The 17,169-nt window shown below is 30.8% G+C and overlaps 1 protein-coding gene across 1 annotated transcript; it reads left to right on the top strand.

Moving 5' to 3' along the window:
- The first annotated feature begins 4,389 nt into the window (after window positions 1-4,389).
- LOC113367274 (cytosol aminopeptidase-like) lies at window positions 4,390-15,483 on the top strand. Its single transcript, XM_026608895.1, has 4 exons — window positions 4,390-4,845; window positions 9,013-9,303; window positions 11,233-11,368; window positions 15,257-15,483. Exons 1-4 carry the CDS (start codon window positions 4,390-4,392, stop codon window positions 15,481-15,483), a joined length of 1,110 nt encoding a protein of 369 aa, XP_026464680.1.
- Window positions 15,484-17,169: the final 1,686 nt, after the last annotated feature.

Below are 17,169 nucleotides of genomic sequence, written 5' to 3'. Positions count from 1 at the left end.
TAAGTATTCTAGATTTTATATAAATAATTCCAGCTTTATAAAAAATATAAATATTATATCATAAATTCAATTTCCGAAACTCGTTTTGGCGCCCCCCTAAGGCTTGCGCCCGCATTTTTTGCATGCATCGCATGCAAGGCAGGACCGGCCCTGCATACATACATACATATATGCCCATAATTATGAAAGCGGTCTAAGTCATATATTTCTTGTTTCAAGATATTTAATGAATTGCATTTGAATAAATTAAAAAATATTTTTACATTATGCGACATTTTAATTTTTTCAATTTTATTAGTCTTAATTAATGGAAATTTATTATGAATATGAAGTTTTGTGTGAATTTCATACGATAATATTGTTTTTAAAGTTTGAATTGGCTTTGACCATTTTCAAAATTAACTGAATGCCATTTAAATGACTTAAAGCAATAAAGAACTTTGAGTTTTATTTGAAACAATAATTTTATTGGAATAATTCGTGAGCATTTATTATTATTTTAAACGGTAATCCATTTTTATCATTATTCGAGTATTTAAGATTCTTAAAATGTTCCTGAAAAACTGGAGGAATGTACGGTAGTAAACTCATAATATCTTTAAGTTTTTCTTCCGATACTGGTCTAATGCTGGTGTAGAATGGAAGTAATTTAATATTCCGTATATTTTTGGTCTTCCTCTTTTAGGTGAAAGATCCAAAACTGTGAAATGTAGAATCATCCAAAGAAGTTTTTATAAAACATTTTATAAGGTTCATTTTTCAAGAATCTCATCCATTGAATTTGTAGCCCAGAGACAGATTCGCCCGCGGTATTTTTTACTATTCTTGTTATTGTATCTTCTAATGATTTCGTTGAAATGAAATCCGGCTGCGATATTCGCTTTATCGAAAATTTATTGCTTCTTCTGCACTTTTCTATCAATTCATAATAATGCTCAGGGTTGTATAAGTAATTTTCTTTTTTTATTTTTATTTCTATCAACCCAAAATTACGATCATTTGGTAGAAAGGAATGACCTGATATCAAAAATTTGTGGTCTACCGTTTCAATATTATTATTAAATCTTTTAGTTTCCAGAAAGTATCAAAATTGAATTTTCTTTCATTATATTCTACGCGATCTAAACATTTTTTTGAGCAAAAGCAATCCTTATTATCAAAAATTTTAGCACTTACAAGTTTTGATTTTTTTGTCGTGTATTCTTTGCCATTATTTCTCTTAATTATTCTAATATTTTGTGCGTAACTACCTTCATTTTTTGCCCGTTTTTTGTCTTATCTTTTTCTCTCTGCACCATTTCTGGGGTTTCTAAATTTACAAAGAAATCTTCTTATGATTCATCTGAAGATGATAACTGCCTTACTCTTTTCCATTTCTTGGAAGTATTACGTGGACGTATAATATCTGCAGATCACATCTTATTTGAATAATAATTAATATATTCACAATATGTACGTTATTATTAACTTACCTGAACCGTTATCTGTTGACATAGTGTTAAAATATATAAATTATATGCTACCAGTAATTTTATTAATTCCGAAGCGCCAAACTGAATTATATGGTTAGATAAACCGGAATGAAATTGTCGTTATTATTAAAATTTGATTGTCATTTATTTTATTATGTAGTTCAGAAACGCGTCAAAGAAGGCCACGTGCCATTTCCAAGATGTTTATATAATTTCTTTAAATTTTTGACATAGACCACTTTCATAATTAACACTAAATGAATTCCATATAATGTTGAAATTACAACCACTATCTAATGCAAGGGCGAGCAACCTTTTTAACCCACGGGCTAATTTAAATTTTCAAATTTTAATGCGGGCCGCACGTAATTTATATATATACTAGCTGACCCGGCAAACGTTTAGCTACAGAAAATATTTTTAGAAAATCATTAGTACAAAGCCCGGTGCACACGACGCCAGTATTCCTTGTAACATGATATCTGTCGTAACAGGATTTCTGGCGAGCAAGAATTTTGCGCCAGATTTTCACTTATTTTATGATTAATAGTAATTTCGTGCATTTTCAAATAGATTATTATAAATATATACTGTCAACTTCACATTTCTTATTATATAGGTCTAAAATACACCAAAGCTTATAAGTGTAGAAACAGAGAATTGTAAGAATTGTAAACAAAAGTATATATGTATCGCATCTGATTAGGATTAAGTGAAATAATAATAATTAAAAGATTTAAACATTTAAAAACTGGCATAATCTTCGATCTAGATTTTTTTCTGAATGGATTAATTATTATTAATGTGTAATTATTCGCGCATATACGTACTTCCAAAAAGAGAATTTATCATAAATTGATTTGCGTTTTTTTTTTCAAAAGCGATTTTAGATTTAAGATTTATAAAAAAATTCGATGGTTACTGAAAAATAAATTTTTTAAATCTGTATTATTTTGCATGTTAAATAGCGAAGAAAACAATTAGATAAAAACAGCTGTCTTGTTAGCTTTGAACATTTGGAATCACAATTAAAATTTGTTTACATTTTCCTTTTTTGAATGTGAAAAGTGAAACACAAGATTCTGCAAAAGATATTATTCTTTATTACAAAAATGACGAAATGACTATAAATATTATTTCACATCCTAAAACAATTGTAATTCGCCATTTGAGTCGTATACTCCTTTAAGCATTACATCACTATTGAGCTAACGTACTTTAGTACTGAAAATCGCCATATTCACGATCTAAATTGTCAGGAAGTCTTTAAATTTGCAATGATTTAATCCTCGCGACTTTATAAGATTTACTTATTTAATTATTTTAATTTTAGAAATGCGTTGTTGCTATGTCCTCGGACAAGTTTTCAATTTTTCTTGCAACATTGAAGCTTGTCAAACTAATATTTAAATTAATTAATATTTATTTTATTAGGAAATGCTATTTCTTCGAACAACAGCTTTTACCAGAATTTGGCTGAAGACAAAATTAGCCTTTACAGCCGTATTTGATAAAATATCTAGAAAAATAATCTGTTGAGAAATGCTTGGCGGGCCGCAGAAAAACATCCGGCGGGCCGCGGGTTGCTCATCCTTGATCTAATGGTTCATTTTTGACAATTTCGTAACTAGCTGTAAGTGGAATTCTGTCTTAAGGCAATTAAGGCATCGTGCCTTAAGGCAAATTGCTGGAACTTCCCGTACCAAAAATTATTATTTTTTTAAAAACAATTAACATTTTTGAAAAAAAATTACTTTGAAAGAATAAGATTTTTGAGAAACTATAAATTGGACAAAAAATAACTTTTCTTTGAAAAAAAAAATTTTTTTTTAAAAAAACATTTTTTTTTTGAAAAAAATTTTTTTTTTCTGTATTTTGACATATTGTAGAAGATCTGAAATTTTTTTGAAAGCAATCGTACTGCTTTAACTGCATAGGGACAAAATATAAAGCGCGTAAGCGCCGCGTCGCTGTCTAACGCATAAGCATTTGTACGGAACCCATAGAAATGTTAACAAAATGTATACTTATTGTTAAAATCTCTATAAAATATCTGATAATTTGATGTGCATATGTCTAATGATCATTTTTGACCGCCAAATGGCTCATTTTTTTACTTTTTCCTCCATATCTCCGAAACCGCTAGACCTACCTTCATGAAAATTTTATCGATTCTTCACCTTGTCAATACAAGTGAAATGTTTTTTGAATTATTCAAATCGGACGCTCCGTTCTCTTAAAAACTGAGTTACCGTTTTCGGCACTTTTTGCCCCGTATCTTCGGAACGGCTAGACCTGCCTTCGCCAAAAACTAATCAGCACGTCTCCTTATCAATACGAATCGAATGTTTTTTGAATTATTCAAATCGGTTGATCCGTGTTCCCGAAATCGTCGACGAAAATTTGTATCCGCACATACATACACACACGCACATACATACATACATACATACATACATACATACATACATACATACACACACACACACACACACACACATACATCCATTTTTTCTAAGGTATGCCAAAATGTTCAGAAACCTTTGAAACGTAAAGATATATAAAAATTTTCATTTTCGATTTTTTTGCGATTACTATAACTTGCCCTACGGGAAGTTAAAAATTACATTGAATACATTCAGTTTAAACTAATGTGGTATAAAATAACTTATAAACTCATTTTTTTTAAATTTTGACTTAGACCACTTTCATAATTATGGGCACATATATACTCTTTAAATGGCTGTGACTCAAAAACTATTTAGGATATCGATTTATAATTTTGATATGTTATTGTTAAAGGTATAACCTATCGAAATATGAAAAAATTGAAAACTCGATTTTTTGAAAATTTCACACTAGATGTGTGCTCCTTAACTCGAAATCATAGAGAACATGCGATTCATCCTGTGTATTAATGTGGAATAATTGTGTCCAGAATTCGCATCTTCTAAAAACTTGCATGTTTTTTATAGGCTGGAAGAGAGGTTTGATATTTGGTCAAAATCAAAATTTGGCGAGGCGATTGTGCGAGGCGCCTGGTAATGTGATGACGCCGACAGCTTTTGCTCAAGCTGTAGTTGATGAAGTGTGCAATTGCGCGATAATGGTTGATGTCAGAACAAAAGAATGGATGGAATCTAGAAAGTTTGACGCCTTTTTAATGGTTGGAAAATCTAGTTGTGAACCACCTGTCATGGTGGAAGTGATGTATTGTGGAGCACCTCAATTTGATAAACCAATAATATTGGTTGGAAAAGGCACGACTTTTGATACCGGCGGTCTTCATTTGAAAAAGGAATCAAATAGGACAATTATCGACGAGCATCGTGCAGACATGGCTGGAGCAGCTGCCATTGTTGGCGCAATAAAGGTAAAGTAGTGTGTTATTAATAATACCGAATAACTAGATGACCCGACAGACGTTGTCCTGTACCCACATCTACATTTTTTTCATATCCTATACTAATATTTACCGTTCAGTTAAAATTAATAATTTTTGTTTTTTGAATTACTTGTATGAGAGATGGGAATTGATGACTATCAATTCCCATAGTTAACACTTTAATTATCCCTTTAACAAATATTAAAATATATTCAATAAAACTGTATAATAATAATATACACTGCAATTTATTGAACAAATTTATTTCCAATAGCTCATTTTAATGCCAAAGGTTATCCAATATTTTTAGTTACACCTGTAGATGTGGATGTATAAATAAATGATTTATTGTTTATTTACTAAAACATTGATTTTCCAAATTTTTCACACAAAAAATCATCGTCTGTCTTTGTGATGTATTAGTGGTAATAGCATAAGAACTCTTTTAAAAGGTATAACAAATTCAGAAAGAATTAATATATAGCATTTGCGGTAAAAGTACAATATCACCTGGAAATTTTCTACCCAAAATAATGTCTTCAATAATGTTGCCTATAATTTTTATAATTTCGTACCATGTTTTAAATCGCTTTTAGTGATTTTAGTATCTAAATTACATTTTCCCACAAATAATTCAATATACATTATTACTTAAGCTTATATTTGAAGTGAATTAATTTGTCAAATCCTGTTCTCATGTGCTCTATTCAACCTACAATCAAAAAAAATATGGAGAGGAAAAAGCGTGTGCCCTGTGATTTTTTTTACTGTGCTCCAATTTGCATGATATTCAGAAGTGAAAACAATTTGCATTCCGTCGCCACCCCCCGCATTGATTGGATTACAACTCTTTTAATTCTGACTTCATCAGAACTTGTAATATACTATTTTAAAGGTAATGGCAAATGACTGTCTTCTTAATGCCAAACAATGCCTCAAATATTTTCAATGCCAATGAATGATCAACGTTTTTTTATAATTTTTTCCATTTATTTCTACAATCTAACTATATTTCTATATTTCAAAAAATGCTAAAAAAATCCCATAACAAACTTCAGAAAGATTTTTTAAAATATGAATAATCGTTCGGTAGGATTACCTTTCATACATCATTGCAGAAGAATTTTAACGTTCAAATAGATTCTACGTTTTAGTTAGAAAACGTTTGTATGTGAAAAAGAAAAAATCTGTTTTTAGGGGTTTTCCGGCAATTATTCGATCTTTTCTCGCCGTAAGAACCATCCTTGGACTTCAACGAACATTTTAAAAAAAGAATTGGCTAAATTGGTTCAGGCGTTGTTGAGTTATGCGCTTACCAACACATTTTGCGATTCATTTTTATATATAAGAAGATATTAATAATGATTTAGTTTTGAATTCACTATAATCATGCGTGGAATAAATCACTATTCACTATTCAAATAATGAATTAGATTTTTTAACTCTTTGAAAACGCACCGAAAATCGTCGTTTACTCGTATAGACCGCATCAAAATTTGAAAATTCCAGATATATCGTGTGGGCTGCGATCATTTACGTATCAAAGAGTTAATTACAATAACAATTATGAAATTAGTGATGCATGGCATCGTGCCTTAAGGCAAATTGCTGGAACTTTCTGTACCCAAAACTAACTTACTAAAAACAACTTTTTTAATATTTGATTTTTTTGAAAATTTGAATTTTTTTTGAAACATAGCTGATTTGGTGTCAAACTAAAAAACTCACGTCATATTTATGATTTTTCCGCTTTTAAATCCTTGTATAAAACTCACATGAAGCTTCGCAATTAACTTTAGTATTAAATATCACTTTTATTTTGGCACACCTGAGAAAAAATTGATGTATGTGTGTGTATGTGTATAGGTGTGCGGATATAAATTTTTGTCGACGATTTCGGGAACCACGATCAACCGATTTGAATCATTAAAAAAACATCCGATTTGTATTGATAAGGAGACGTGCTGATTAGTTTTTGGCGAAAGTCTAGCCGTTATAACATTGATACAACTAATAAATCCATAATCATGATTTATTTTTATAAATAGAAACATGTAATTGCTATGGTCTCCGAGGCAAATCATAATAGATATTAATGTGCTAGGAAAATTATAAGATTGATAATTGTTTTGAATATTTAACTTTCCTAGAAAAAATGGATGCATGTGTATGTTTGGATACAATTCTTAATCCACGATTTCGGGCGCAAGGATAAATCGATTTAAAAGATTAAAAAAACATTCGATTTTCATACATAAGTAAACGTGCTGTTTAGTTTTTGGCAAAGGTGGATCCATTCTTTTCGAAGATACGGGAACTAAGTTTTGATATAACGTAGAGTCTGGTTTCAATAATTCAAAAAACACATTACTTGTACTAACAAAATAAAAAACTGATTAAATTTTTGAGAAGGGCAGGTTTTGCAGATACGACAGTATGGATGAAACAAATTGAATTATTCAAAAAACATTCGGTACTGGTTAGTTTTTGCAAAAGACAAGTGTAGCAATTATTAGTTTTTGGGTAAGGAAGATCCAACAGTTTAAAAATTATCAAGATTTCCAAAAAAATCTAATTTTCAATTTTTCTTTCAAATTCTCGTAATTTTTTAGGAATTTCAGAAAATTTCAAAAATTAAAAAAAATTACAAAATTTTCAAAAAATTCAAAAAAATGAAACATTTTCAAAATTTTTAAGTTTATGTAATTAAAAAAAATTAAAATAATGATCGAGATTTTATAAAAACAAAAATATACAAAATTTTATATTTTAAATTGAAAAAAAAAATTTACAATTCAATTTAAAACTGTATATTTTCATCTGCGTTATTTTAAGGAATATGAGAAAGGATTCGTTCCTCTGACATATTCATTCGACATATCTTTTAAATGTAAACTTAAAATTAGAATTAATAAGTTAAAATGTAACTAGTGGTGTATGGCATCGTGCCTTAAGGCAAATTGCTGGAACTCCCCGTACCGTAATGAAACTTTAAACGTTTCGAGAAATTTTAAACGTTTTCAAATATATTATTACAAATTCTGTAACTTTCATTATTTTTGCTATCTTGTTATATCTGAGCAAATCAAATGTAAATCATAAATCAACTTGTCTCCAGAACAATAACAATCGTCATTTCATTTCCAATTCAATTTCAAAAAAAAATAGTTGCCTAATTTACACAAAATTGAAAAAGTGCTCCCGTATAGTCACAGTCTAGACGTATTTGCAAATAATTTTGTGCGACATTTTCACTTATACTGTGCTTATCTTGGCGGCATTTTCACATTTTTCAATAGTTTTCACAAAATTGGACAAGTGCTCAAGTACATTAACAGTCTAAACGCACTTGGGTAAACATTTGCACCAGAGTGGCGCTTAGACTGTGCTTAGCCTGGACAATATTTTGAATTTTTAATCCAAAATTACAAAAATATTTTATGAAAAATAATAAAAGATGTAATATTTTATTATCCTCAAAAGCGATTGTTTTGTTAATACAAGCAGAAAGTTTTTTAGATCATTCAAATCGGACGCTTAGTTCATACAACAACTGCCATTTTTTGCACATTTAGCCTTGTATCTTCGAAATGGCGAGACCTGTCTTTGCCAAAAACTAATCACCTCTTCTCCCAATCATTGCAAATTGAAGGTTTTTTATATCATTTAAATTCGATACTCCGTTCTCTCAAAAATCTAAAGGCCAGACCTGCCTTTGCCAAAAACTAATCAGCACATCTCCCTATCAAGAGGAATCAAATGTTTTTTAAACCATTCAAATCGGTTGATCCGTGCGCCCGAAAACGTGGACGAAAAAATGCGGACATACAAAACACACACACATCCACTTTTTCTGAGGTATGCCAGTAAAATGTTCAGAAACCTTCAAAACGTCGAAAAATGCAAAAATTTTCATTTTCGATTTCCGGCCCATTACTATAACTACCCTACAGGAAGTTAAATATAAAGTGTTTTGTGCGGTAAGGTCACCGCTGTTTAATATATGAACGATAAAATAATTAGTTTTCATAATTATCTATTTAAAAATATTTAATACACTTGTTATTAATCATTGATCAATATTCATTGATTATTGAATATTTAATGACTGTTCCTGCAATTTGTCTCAAGGCAACTTATCTTTATGGATTACAGGGAGCTGCCCAACTGTCGCTACCCATAAACATCTATGGATATTTACCTTTGTGTGAAAATATGATCAGTGGCATGGCCATGAAACCAGGAGATGGTATAAGATCTATGAGTGGTAATTCAATCCTAGTGCACGATACCGATTTCGAAGGTCGACTCGGCATGTCGGATGCTGTTACATGGGCACAGAAACAATATAAACCTCGTCTTGTGCTCAATGTTGGCACTATGACAAAAGAAGTAGAAACAATGTTAGGTGGAGGATGCTGCGCTGTTTGGTCGAATTCGAAACAGGTATGAATCAATTTGCATATTGCATAGCGCAATGTATTGTTACAACATAAACAACAGGGGGTTTTATATGGTTTACAACTATTTTAAACCCAGGGACGTAGCGTGCCTTGGCGGGGCCCCGTATCAAAATTGGTTTGGGGGCCCCCTTAAAAAAAAAAATGTTTTACAAAATATAAAAATACATAACATTACAGGAATATTTATTTATCATTCTAATTATTTATCTATCGAAATTTTCTCTAATTTTCTGAATTTTTCACAAATTTATCATTATTGAAAATCTGAATTATTTAGTGATCTTTATATTTTATAAAGATACTGTCTCTAGAAATATACAGGTCTAGTAGACATTTCTGTCCTAAAGTTTTTACGCAATTTTTAAATAGTTTTAATTTTTAAAAATTCTTATAGCAGTTGCGATTGTAACTGAAAGGTGCAAGAATAAAATGCATACTGTTATTTTGTTCAAAAACTGGATGCAAGCCGATTGTATCTACCATTGTACCTTAATGAAATCAATTTCTTAGATTTATTACTTAGATCATTCCCAACCAATATCTTTCAAAAAGTTTTTGATTTTTTAAAATCGATTTAGAATTGAGAGCTCAAACGTGGACGAAATTTTATTCACTTTTCTGCTATTTACAAAGAAACGGCTCAGCCAATCGTCGCACAAAACTGAGAAAAGATAAACCACATCAAAATACATCGATTGGCTTTTAAATGTGTGAAATCGATTCAGGCGTTTTTAAGCAAACGTCGATGAAAATTTTAATTTTGACAAACGCCGAAAAAACGATACTAATTTTTGAAAACTGACTAATTTTCAATATAAAACGACTTGTCGTAGCGCCGTAATATTTTAGTATGATCTACAAGACAATGGTATCTACCGTCAAAAAAATTCATCGAAAAAAAATTTTAAGGCATATTACAAGAAAACGGCCCGGCTGATCTTTATTAAAAAACTAATCAGCGCGATTCCCAACCAATATTTTTCAAACGGTTTTTGAATTTTCAAAATCGATTCAGAATTGCGGGCTAAAACGTGGACGAAATATTTTACACTTTTCTACGATTTACAAAGAAAAGGCTCGGCTTATCGTCGCGCAAAATTGATAAACGCTAGTTCACATTTCATCGAGATACATCAAATGCTTTTAAATTTTTGAAATCGGTCCAGCCGTTTTTGAGAAAACGTCGATTTACGACAAAAAAACTGTTCACGCACGCACACATATTTTTCCAAATTTCGTCCGGTTTGATTTAGAATGGCTTGAAACGTCGAGAAAACATAAAATTAGCGAATCGGATTTTTTTATGAAAACATAAACTTCTCCTTTGGGAAGTTAATAATTTTGATAAAAATCTTTTACATAAATGAACCTAGTACAAATTATTCTTCTTTTATTCTGTATCATATTTACACGTTCAATATGAGTCGACACTAATTTATCAAACAACTTTAAAATCAGATTATGAACCATCATATTATGTTTACTTCTAATCATTGCTAATTAATTCCAATTTTCGATGGAGAATGTATAAACTGGATTAGTTTTATATATTTGTTCATATCTACAAAAGAATATTGACTTATTGGATGTGCAAAAGCTTTACTAATTGAATTGATTGCTAGGGCTTGCAGAAATATTGCAGCAGAAATAAAATCTCTTAAAACGTTAGCTTACAAGTTGAAGTTCAAAACCTCTCGATAACAAAAGGAATGCAAACTACGCTAAATTATTCAATTTTTTGAAAAATTTATGTTTTGCTTTCTGCTTGCGCTCTTTGGGGGCCGCCCTGGCTCGGGAGCCCCGTATTTTTGATACGGCTGATACGGCGGTAGTTACGCCCCTGTTTTATAATTAAAATATATTATGATTCTTATTTGAAAAGTTACACAATATTTACATTACTGTTTTTTAGGCTTGGAAACAGATGCAGAAAGCTGGCGCTATAACTGGTGACCGTGTGTGGAGGTTTCCGCTGTGGGAGCACTATCGAAAATCTGTGATGGCCTACAATTCTGCTGATCTAAGCAATAAGGGCGATCAAGAAGGAGGTATGTATCGTAACAACTTGCCAATCACAAAAATTTAAGAATTTTTCGCCTTCAGGCACTATTCATACGATATCGGGTCAATTTAGCCTTGTTAGCGTAATACGAAAGATAGCTGTGTTATTGATATGATGATGACAGAAAAAGATGAACACCACAACAAAAAACAATGAAATCGCGACTGTTTTTGCTGTACATTTTCATGTACACAATTGATCCATGTAGAGAACATTAATTTAAATCGTATTAACTTAAATTATTAAATATTTAATTCATTTTTTTAATACTAGAATATTTAGTCAATTATATCAATACAAGTAAAATCTTCTTTGAATCATTCAAATCTGACGCTCTGTTCTCTTAGAAAAAGAATTATTATTTTTGGCAATTATTTCCCGGAACCATCAAAAGATCTGCCTGATTAAGAGAAATCGAATGTTTTTTCAATCAATCAAATTGGTTGTTTTGTGCTCCCAAGGGGAAAGTAAAAGCCGACAATAATAACTTTATATTTCACTCAATCTTCTACACTTGAATCTGTAAAGGCTCCACTACATATCAGACAACTCAGAGATCCTGAGGTTCTCAGCTATTTTTTTAAATTTTTTTCAATACAAACTTTTTAGGACATTTAAAAATTTCGATTTTATGCGATTTATTCTATAGAGTAAATCATGCCAAGAGAGCAAAAAATTGTGGTGCTTCATGACGGATTTTTAACTTCCCGTAGGGTAGTTATAGTAATGGGCTGAAATTCGAAAATGAAAATATTTGCATTTCCCGACGTTTTGAAGGTTTCTGAACATTTTAGCATACCTCAGAAAAAATGGATGTGTGTGTGTGTATTTTGTATGTCCGCATTTTTTCGTCCACGTTTTCGGGCGCAAGGATCAACCGATTTGAATGGTTTAAAAAACATTCGATTCCTATTAATAGGGAGATGTGCTAAGGAGATTGGTTTTTGGCAAAGGCAGGTCCAGCCATTACAGAGATATGGAGCAAAGAGTGCAGAAAATAGAAAACATTCAGTTCGTAATGACGGGGAAAAGTGTTTATTAGTTTTTGTCAAAGATAGGCCCAGCGGTTTCGGAGATAAAGAGCTAAATGTAAAAAAAATTGCAGTTTTTGAGAGAACTAAGCGTCCGATTTAAATGATTCAAAGAACTTTCTGCTTGTTCCAACTAAATAATTGCTTTTGGAAAAAAAATTTTTGTTTCTAATTTTTTTTTTCAAAAAATATTTTTGTAATTTTGGATTAAAAATTCAAAAAATTGCCCAGGCTAAGCACAGTCTGAGCGCCACTCTGGTGCAAATATTTACCCAAGTGCGTTTAGACTGTTTATGTACTGAAGCACTTTTCTAATTTTGTGAAAACTTTTAAAAAATGTGAAAATGCCGCCAATCTAAGCACAGTATAAGTGAAAATGTCGCACAGAATTATTTGCAAATGCGTTTAGACTGTGACTATACGGGAGCACTTTTTCAATTTTGTGTAAATTAGGCTTTTTTTTTGAAATTGAATTCGAAATGAAATGACGATTGTTAATGTTCTGGAGATAAATTGATTTATGATTTACATTTGAGTTTCTCAGATATAACAAGATAGCAAAAATAACGAAAGTTACAGTATTTGTAATAATATATTTGAAAACGTTTAAAATTTCTCGAATATTTCTCGAAATTTTATTACGGTATGGGAAGTACCAGCAATTTGCCTTAAGGCACGATGCCATACACCACTAGTTTTAATTCAATGCGCGCGCATTTTTCGCGTGCTTCGCTTTCAAGGTAGATCAATATCCAAATCTTGTTATTTAAAGAAGTGGTGCATGGTATTGTAGCATAACGCAAATTGCTAGAATTTTCCGTACAGCAACTAAACATTCGAAGAATAAAAATAATCAATATTGATATAATATTAATTTCCAGGGTAAAGTTTTATATGACCCTTGTTATCACATTCATATGTAAGCTTTTATAGAGGGTATATAATGAAATCTGTTGAATCTAACTAAAAATTAATATCTTATTATATTATCTTATCTTAGAATTGCGGGCTAAAACGTGGATGAATTTTTTTTCACTTTTTTGCGATTTACAAAGAAACGGTTCGGCCGATCGTCGCACAAAATTAGAAACGCTAGTCCTCATCTAGATACATCGAATAGTTTTCAAATTTTTGAAATCGGTCTAGCCGTTTTAGAGAAAACGCCGATTTACGGAAAAAAATCTGTTCACACACACACACACACACATACTTTTTCAAGTTAAATTAAAATTGATAGTTATCGGATTATTTGTTTTTGAGTAATCGCTGCAGCAAATTCGGAAAATGCTGTTTCGAGAAAAACGCGTTTAAAGATTAAATGATCGTTATATTATACAGTATACACTATATATATATACTGTTTAAATGGCTGTGACTCAAAAACTATTTGAGATATCTATTTGAAATTTTGGTATGTTATTTTTAAAGGTATAACCTATCGAAATATGGAAAAATTGAAAATTCGATTTTTTTTAAATTTCACACTAGTTGTGCCCCTTAATCAATTAGAATATAGCTGTGAAAATTTTAGTTGTCAATACCAAAGAAAACGATTGATCAATCTTTTACTTAACAATTTATCACCAATAGTTTTTTCACTTAAACCTTAAAAAACAAGAAAAATTGACTTTCATATCATTATATTTTCGTTTAAGTCATTCTGTCGTCAACTGCCAAACAGGTGAAATCGCTCTATTAATATTATTTAGATTTGTGCTAATCCAAACAATCCAGACTAGTCATATGTCGCACAAAATTAGAAACGCTAGTCCTCATCTAGATACATCGAATGGTTTTCAAATTTTTGAAATCGGTCTAGCCGTTTTAGAGAAAACGCCGATTTACGGCAAAAAATCTGGTCACACACACACACACACATACTTTTTCTTTAAATTTGGTCTCATTCGATTCAGAATGGCTTGAAACGTCGAGAAAACATAAAATTAGCAATTCGGATTTTTTTATGAAAACATAAACTTCTTCTTCGGGAAGTTAATAAAAATATCGTCATCAAAAATATCGCTATCCTCAATTTCTATTATAATCAGTGCTGGATTTACAGTAGGGGCAGTCGGGGCTACTGCCCAGGGCGGCAAATTTTCGGGGGCGGCAAAATTTGGATAGTGAAAAAATAATTATATACAATATAATTAAGTCATTTTCTTAATAACATTTCTTATTCAAGAAATATAATTAACAAAACATAATACGTTTGCAATGCAAAATTTGGCAATTGTGCTAATAAAAAATTCGTAAACGAGCTGAAAGTTGAAGAAAATTATGTTCTTCAGATCTCGAGCACTCTTAAGATTACAAATTTGTGCACTTCTAAGCTTATAGCGCCCTAAAAAAATTAAACTAGTGACGCATGGCATTGCGCCTTAAGGCAAGTTACCGCAACTTTCCGAAAAATTACATTTTATAAAGAGCTTTAAATTTTTTTGAAAAATGAAAAAAAATTGAATTTAAAAAACCTTTTGTTATGTTACGCGCTTCTATATTTTGACTCTACGCAGCCAAAGCAGCGCGAACACTTTGAAAAAAATATGAAAAAACATTAAATTTTTCAAAAAAGTTAAATTTTTTCAAAGTTTTAAATATTTTAACTTTTTTTTTTAATTTTAATTTTCGGTATGGAAAGTTTCAGCAATTTGCCTTTATTAAGGCGCGATGCCAAGCACCACTATTTATAGTATGTAATGCGTAATGAGTTTAAAATAAATTTTTATATAAAAACTATTTAAGTAAAAATCCTGGGATGGGGCGGCATTTTTATCAGTGCCCCAGGGCGCCAAATTTCTAAATTCGGCCCTGATTATAATTGATATATTATCAAATTGCAGGCGAACCGTGCCTTGCAGCCGCATTCTTGAAGGAGTTTGTCCCCTGTTGCGATTGGATGCATATGGACATTACGGGCATTGCGCTGCCCACGAAGAGCCCATCGCATCCATTTTACAGAGTCGGACAAATGACGGGGCGCCCAACTCGAACTATATTACAATTTCTCTACCAACTTGCTTGTCCCATGAGCTGCGAGCAGAAGCAGCAAGATAGTTGTTGCAAGTAAAGACGTCAATTATTTTAAGTCATTTTCATATACAGACTATATGATGTGGTACGTGGTCATTTGAATATACAATATATATTAGCGTAAATAATAATGGTAACTACTATGAATGCTCAATCATAAACTCCTCCAATATCAATCAAGATTGATTTTGCAACAATTTTGTAAATGTAATGATAAACTAATGTTTTGGATTTTTGTAATAATTTTTGAAATTAATTTGCTGAAGCTCCATTAATTTTATGGTATACTTTTAAATTTGTAACGTAATTGAATTTTTCAAATAAATTTTTATCTAGTTTCATAAAAGTTGTATACATATATTCATTATTATTATAAAGAGTATCATTAATACTAATCTACAATAAGCTATTTATCAACCCTAATGTAATATACCTTATTGAATTTAATTACTAAACGAGTGAAAAAATTAAACAAGGAAGGTAAACTATAAATATGTAAGTAAAAATGCACGAGTTTAAGGGGCACAACTAGTGTACCCGCCTAAAAAAGTGATTTTTGGGAATTTATATTGAAAAAACTACTTTATCAATCATTTCAAAATTGTAGGAATATATTTATACATGTTTTAAGAATACATAGTAAAATTTTTGAAAAAAAAAATTAATATTTTTTAAGTTATCGTGGATCTCCAACGGCGCGACAAAAAAAGGCCCTTCACTGCTGCAGTGATTTCGGCCTTCTACGTGGATGAAATTAAAAAAAAATCTCGTTAAACTAGATGATACTGTCTGTAAAATGAACTACTATAAAGAAAAAAAACAAAAATTGACAAAATGACGGCGTTTTTTAAAAAAAAGTCGTATTTTACCCAAAATTTTGGTTGTTTTTGGACTGCCAAAATTCGATTTTTGATCCAATCAAAAAATCGATAGTTCATTTTACGGAGAACTATATATAGAACATGTAAAAAAAAATGATAGTGATCGGATCATTTGTTTTTGAGTAATCGCTGCAGCAAATTCGAAAAAAAACTATTTAAGATATCGATTTAAAATATTGGTATGTTATTGAAAATTCGATTTTTTGAAAATTTTACACTCTTAATCAATTAGAATACAGCTGTGAAGAATTTGTGCAAATTTTAGTTGTCGATACCAACGAAATCGATTGATCAATCTTTTAGTTAACATTTTACAACCAATAGTTTTTTCACTTAAATCTTAAAAAAACAAGAAAAATTGAATTTTATATCATTATATTTTCGTTTAAGTCATTCTGTCGTCAACTGCCAAACAGGTGGGATCGCTTTAATAATATTATTTAGATTTGTGCTAATCCAAACAATCCAGAGTAGTCATATGTTGTGTGAGTGAGCAATTTTTGCGGGTGCATATTTATATGTAGTTGTAGTAAGAAACCTGCATTACAGTACAGATATCGATGATACAGAAACCGAACTATAAACACTAGGACAAATCTACAATAATAATACGTCAAGCAGCTTAATCAGCATTCACTGACGGACAGATTTGTCCACAGCGGTAGTGCGATTATTAGCCTTAAACAAAAATTTTATCTAAGCAACTAATGTCATTTAAAAGTCTTGATAAAATCCTCGAATTGTCTGGAACTAGATTTACTGCTGCAGGAGATTTCAGCGCAAAACATACTCCATGCATTCTCCAAGAAGCAAAGCTCAAAATCAAATTCAAGTCAAATCAA

The sequence above is a fragment of the Ctenocephalides felis genome, unplaced genomic scaffold, assembly GCF_003426905.1.
Source record: "Ctenocephalides felis isolate EL2017-DRISC unplaced genomic scaffold, ASM342690v1 CF-g0.4_SCAFFOLD_01170, whole genome shotgun sequence".
Classification (NCBI taxonomy): Eukaryota; Metazoa; Arthropoda; class Insecta; order Siphonaptera; family Pulicidae; genus Ctenocephalides; species Ctenocephalides felis.
Note: the sequence above shows the minus strand (reverse complement) of the source record. Positions and strands in the feature narration are given on the sequence as shown.

Bases quoted from the DNA above. Each gene is read 5' to 3' on its own strand.
- LOC113367274 (XM_026608895.1), top strand. From the start codon at position 4,390: ATGTGGAATAATTGTGTCCAGAATTCGCATCTTCTAAAAACTTGCATG. The intron at 4,846-9,012 runs GTAAAGTAGTGT...TATGGATTACAG, and splicing joins CCATTGTTGGCGCAATAAAG to GGAGCTGCCCAACTGTCGCT. The intron at 11,369-15,256 runs GTATGTATCGTA...ATCAAATTGCAG, and splicing joins TAAGGGCGATCAAGAAGGAG to GCGAACCGTGCCTTGCAGCC.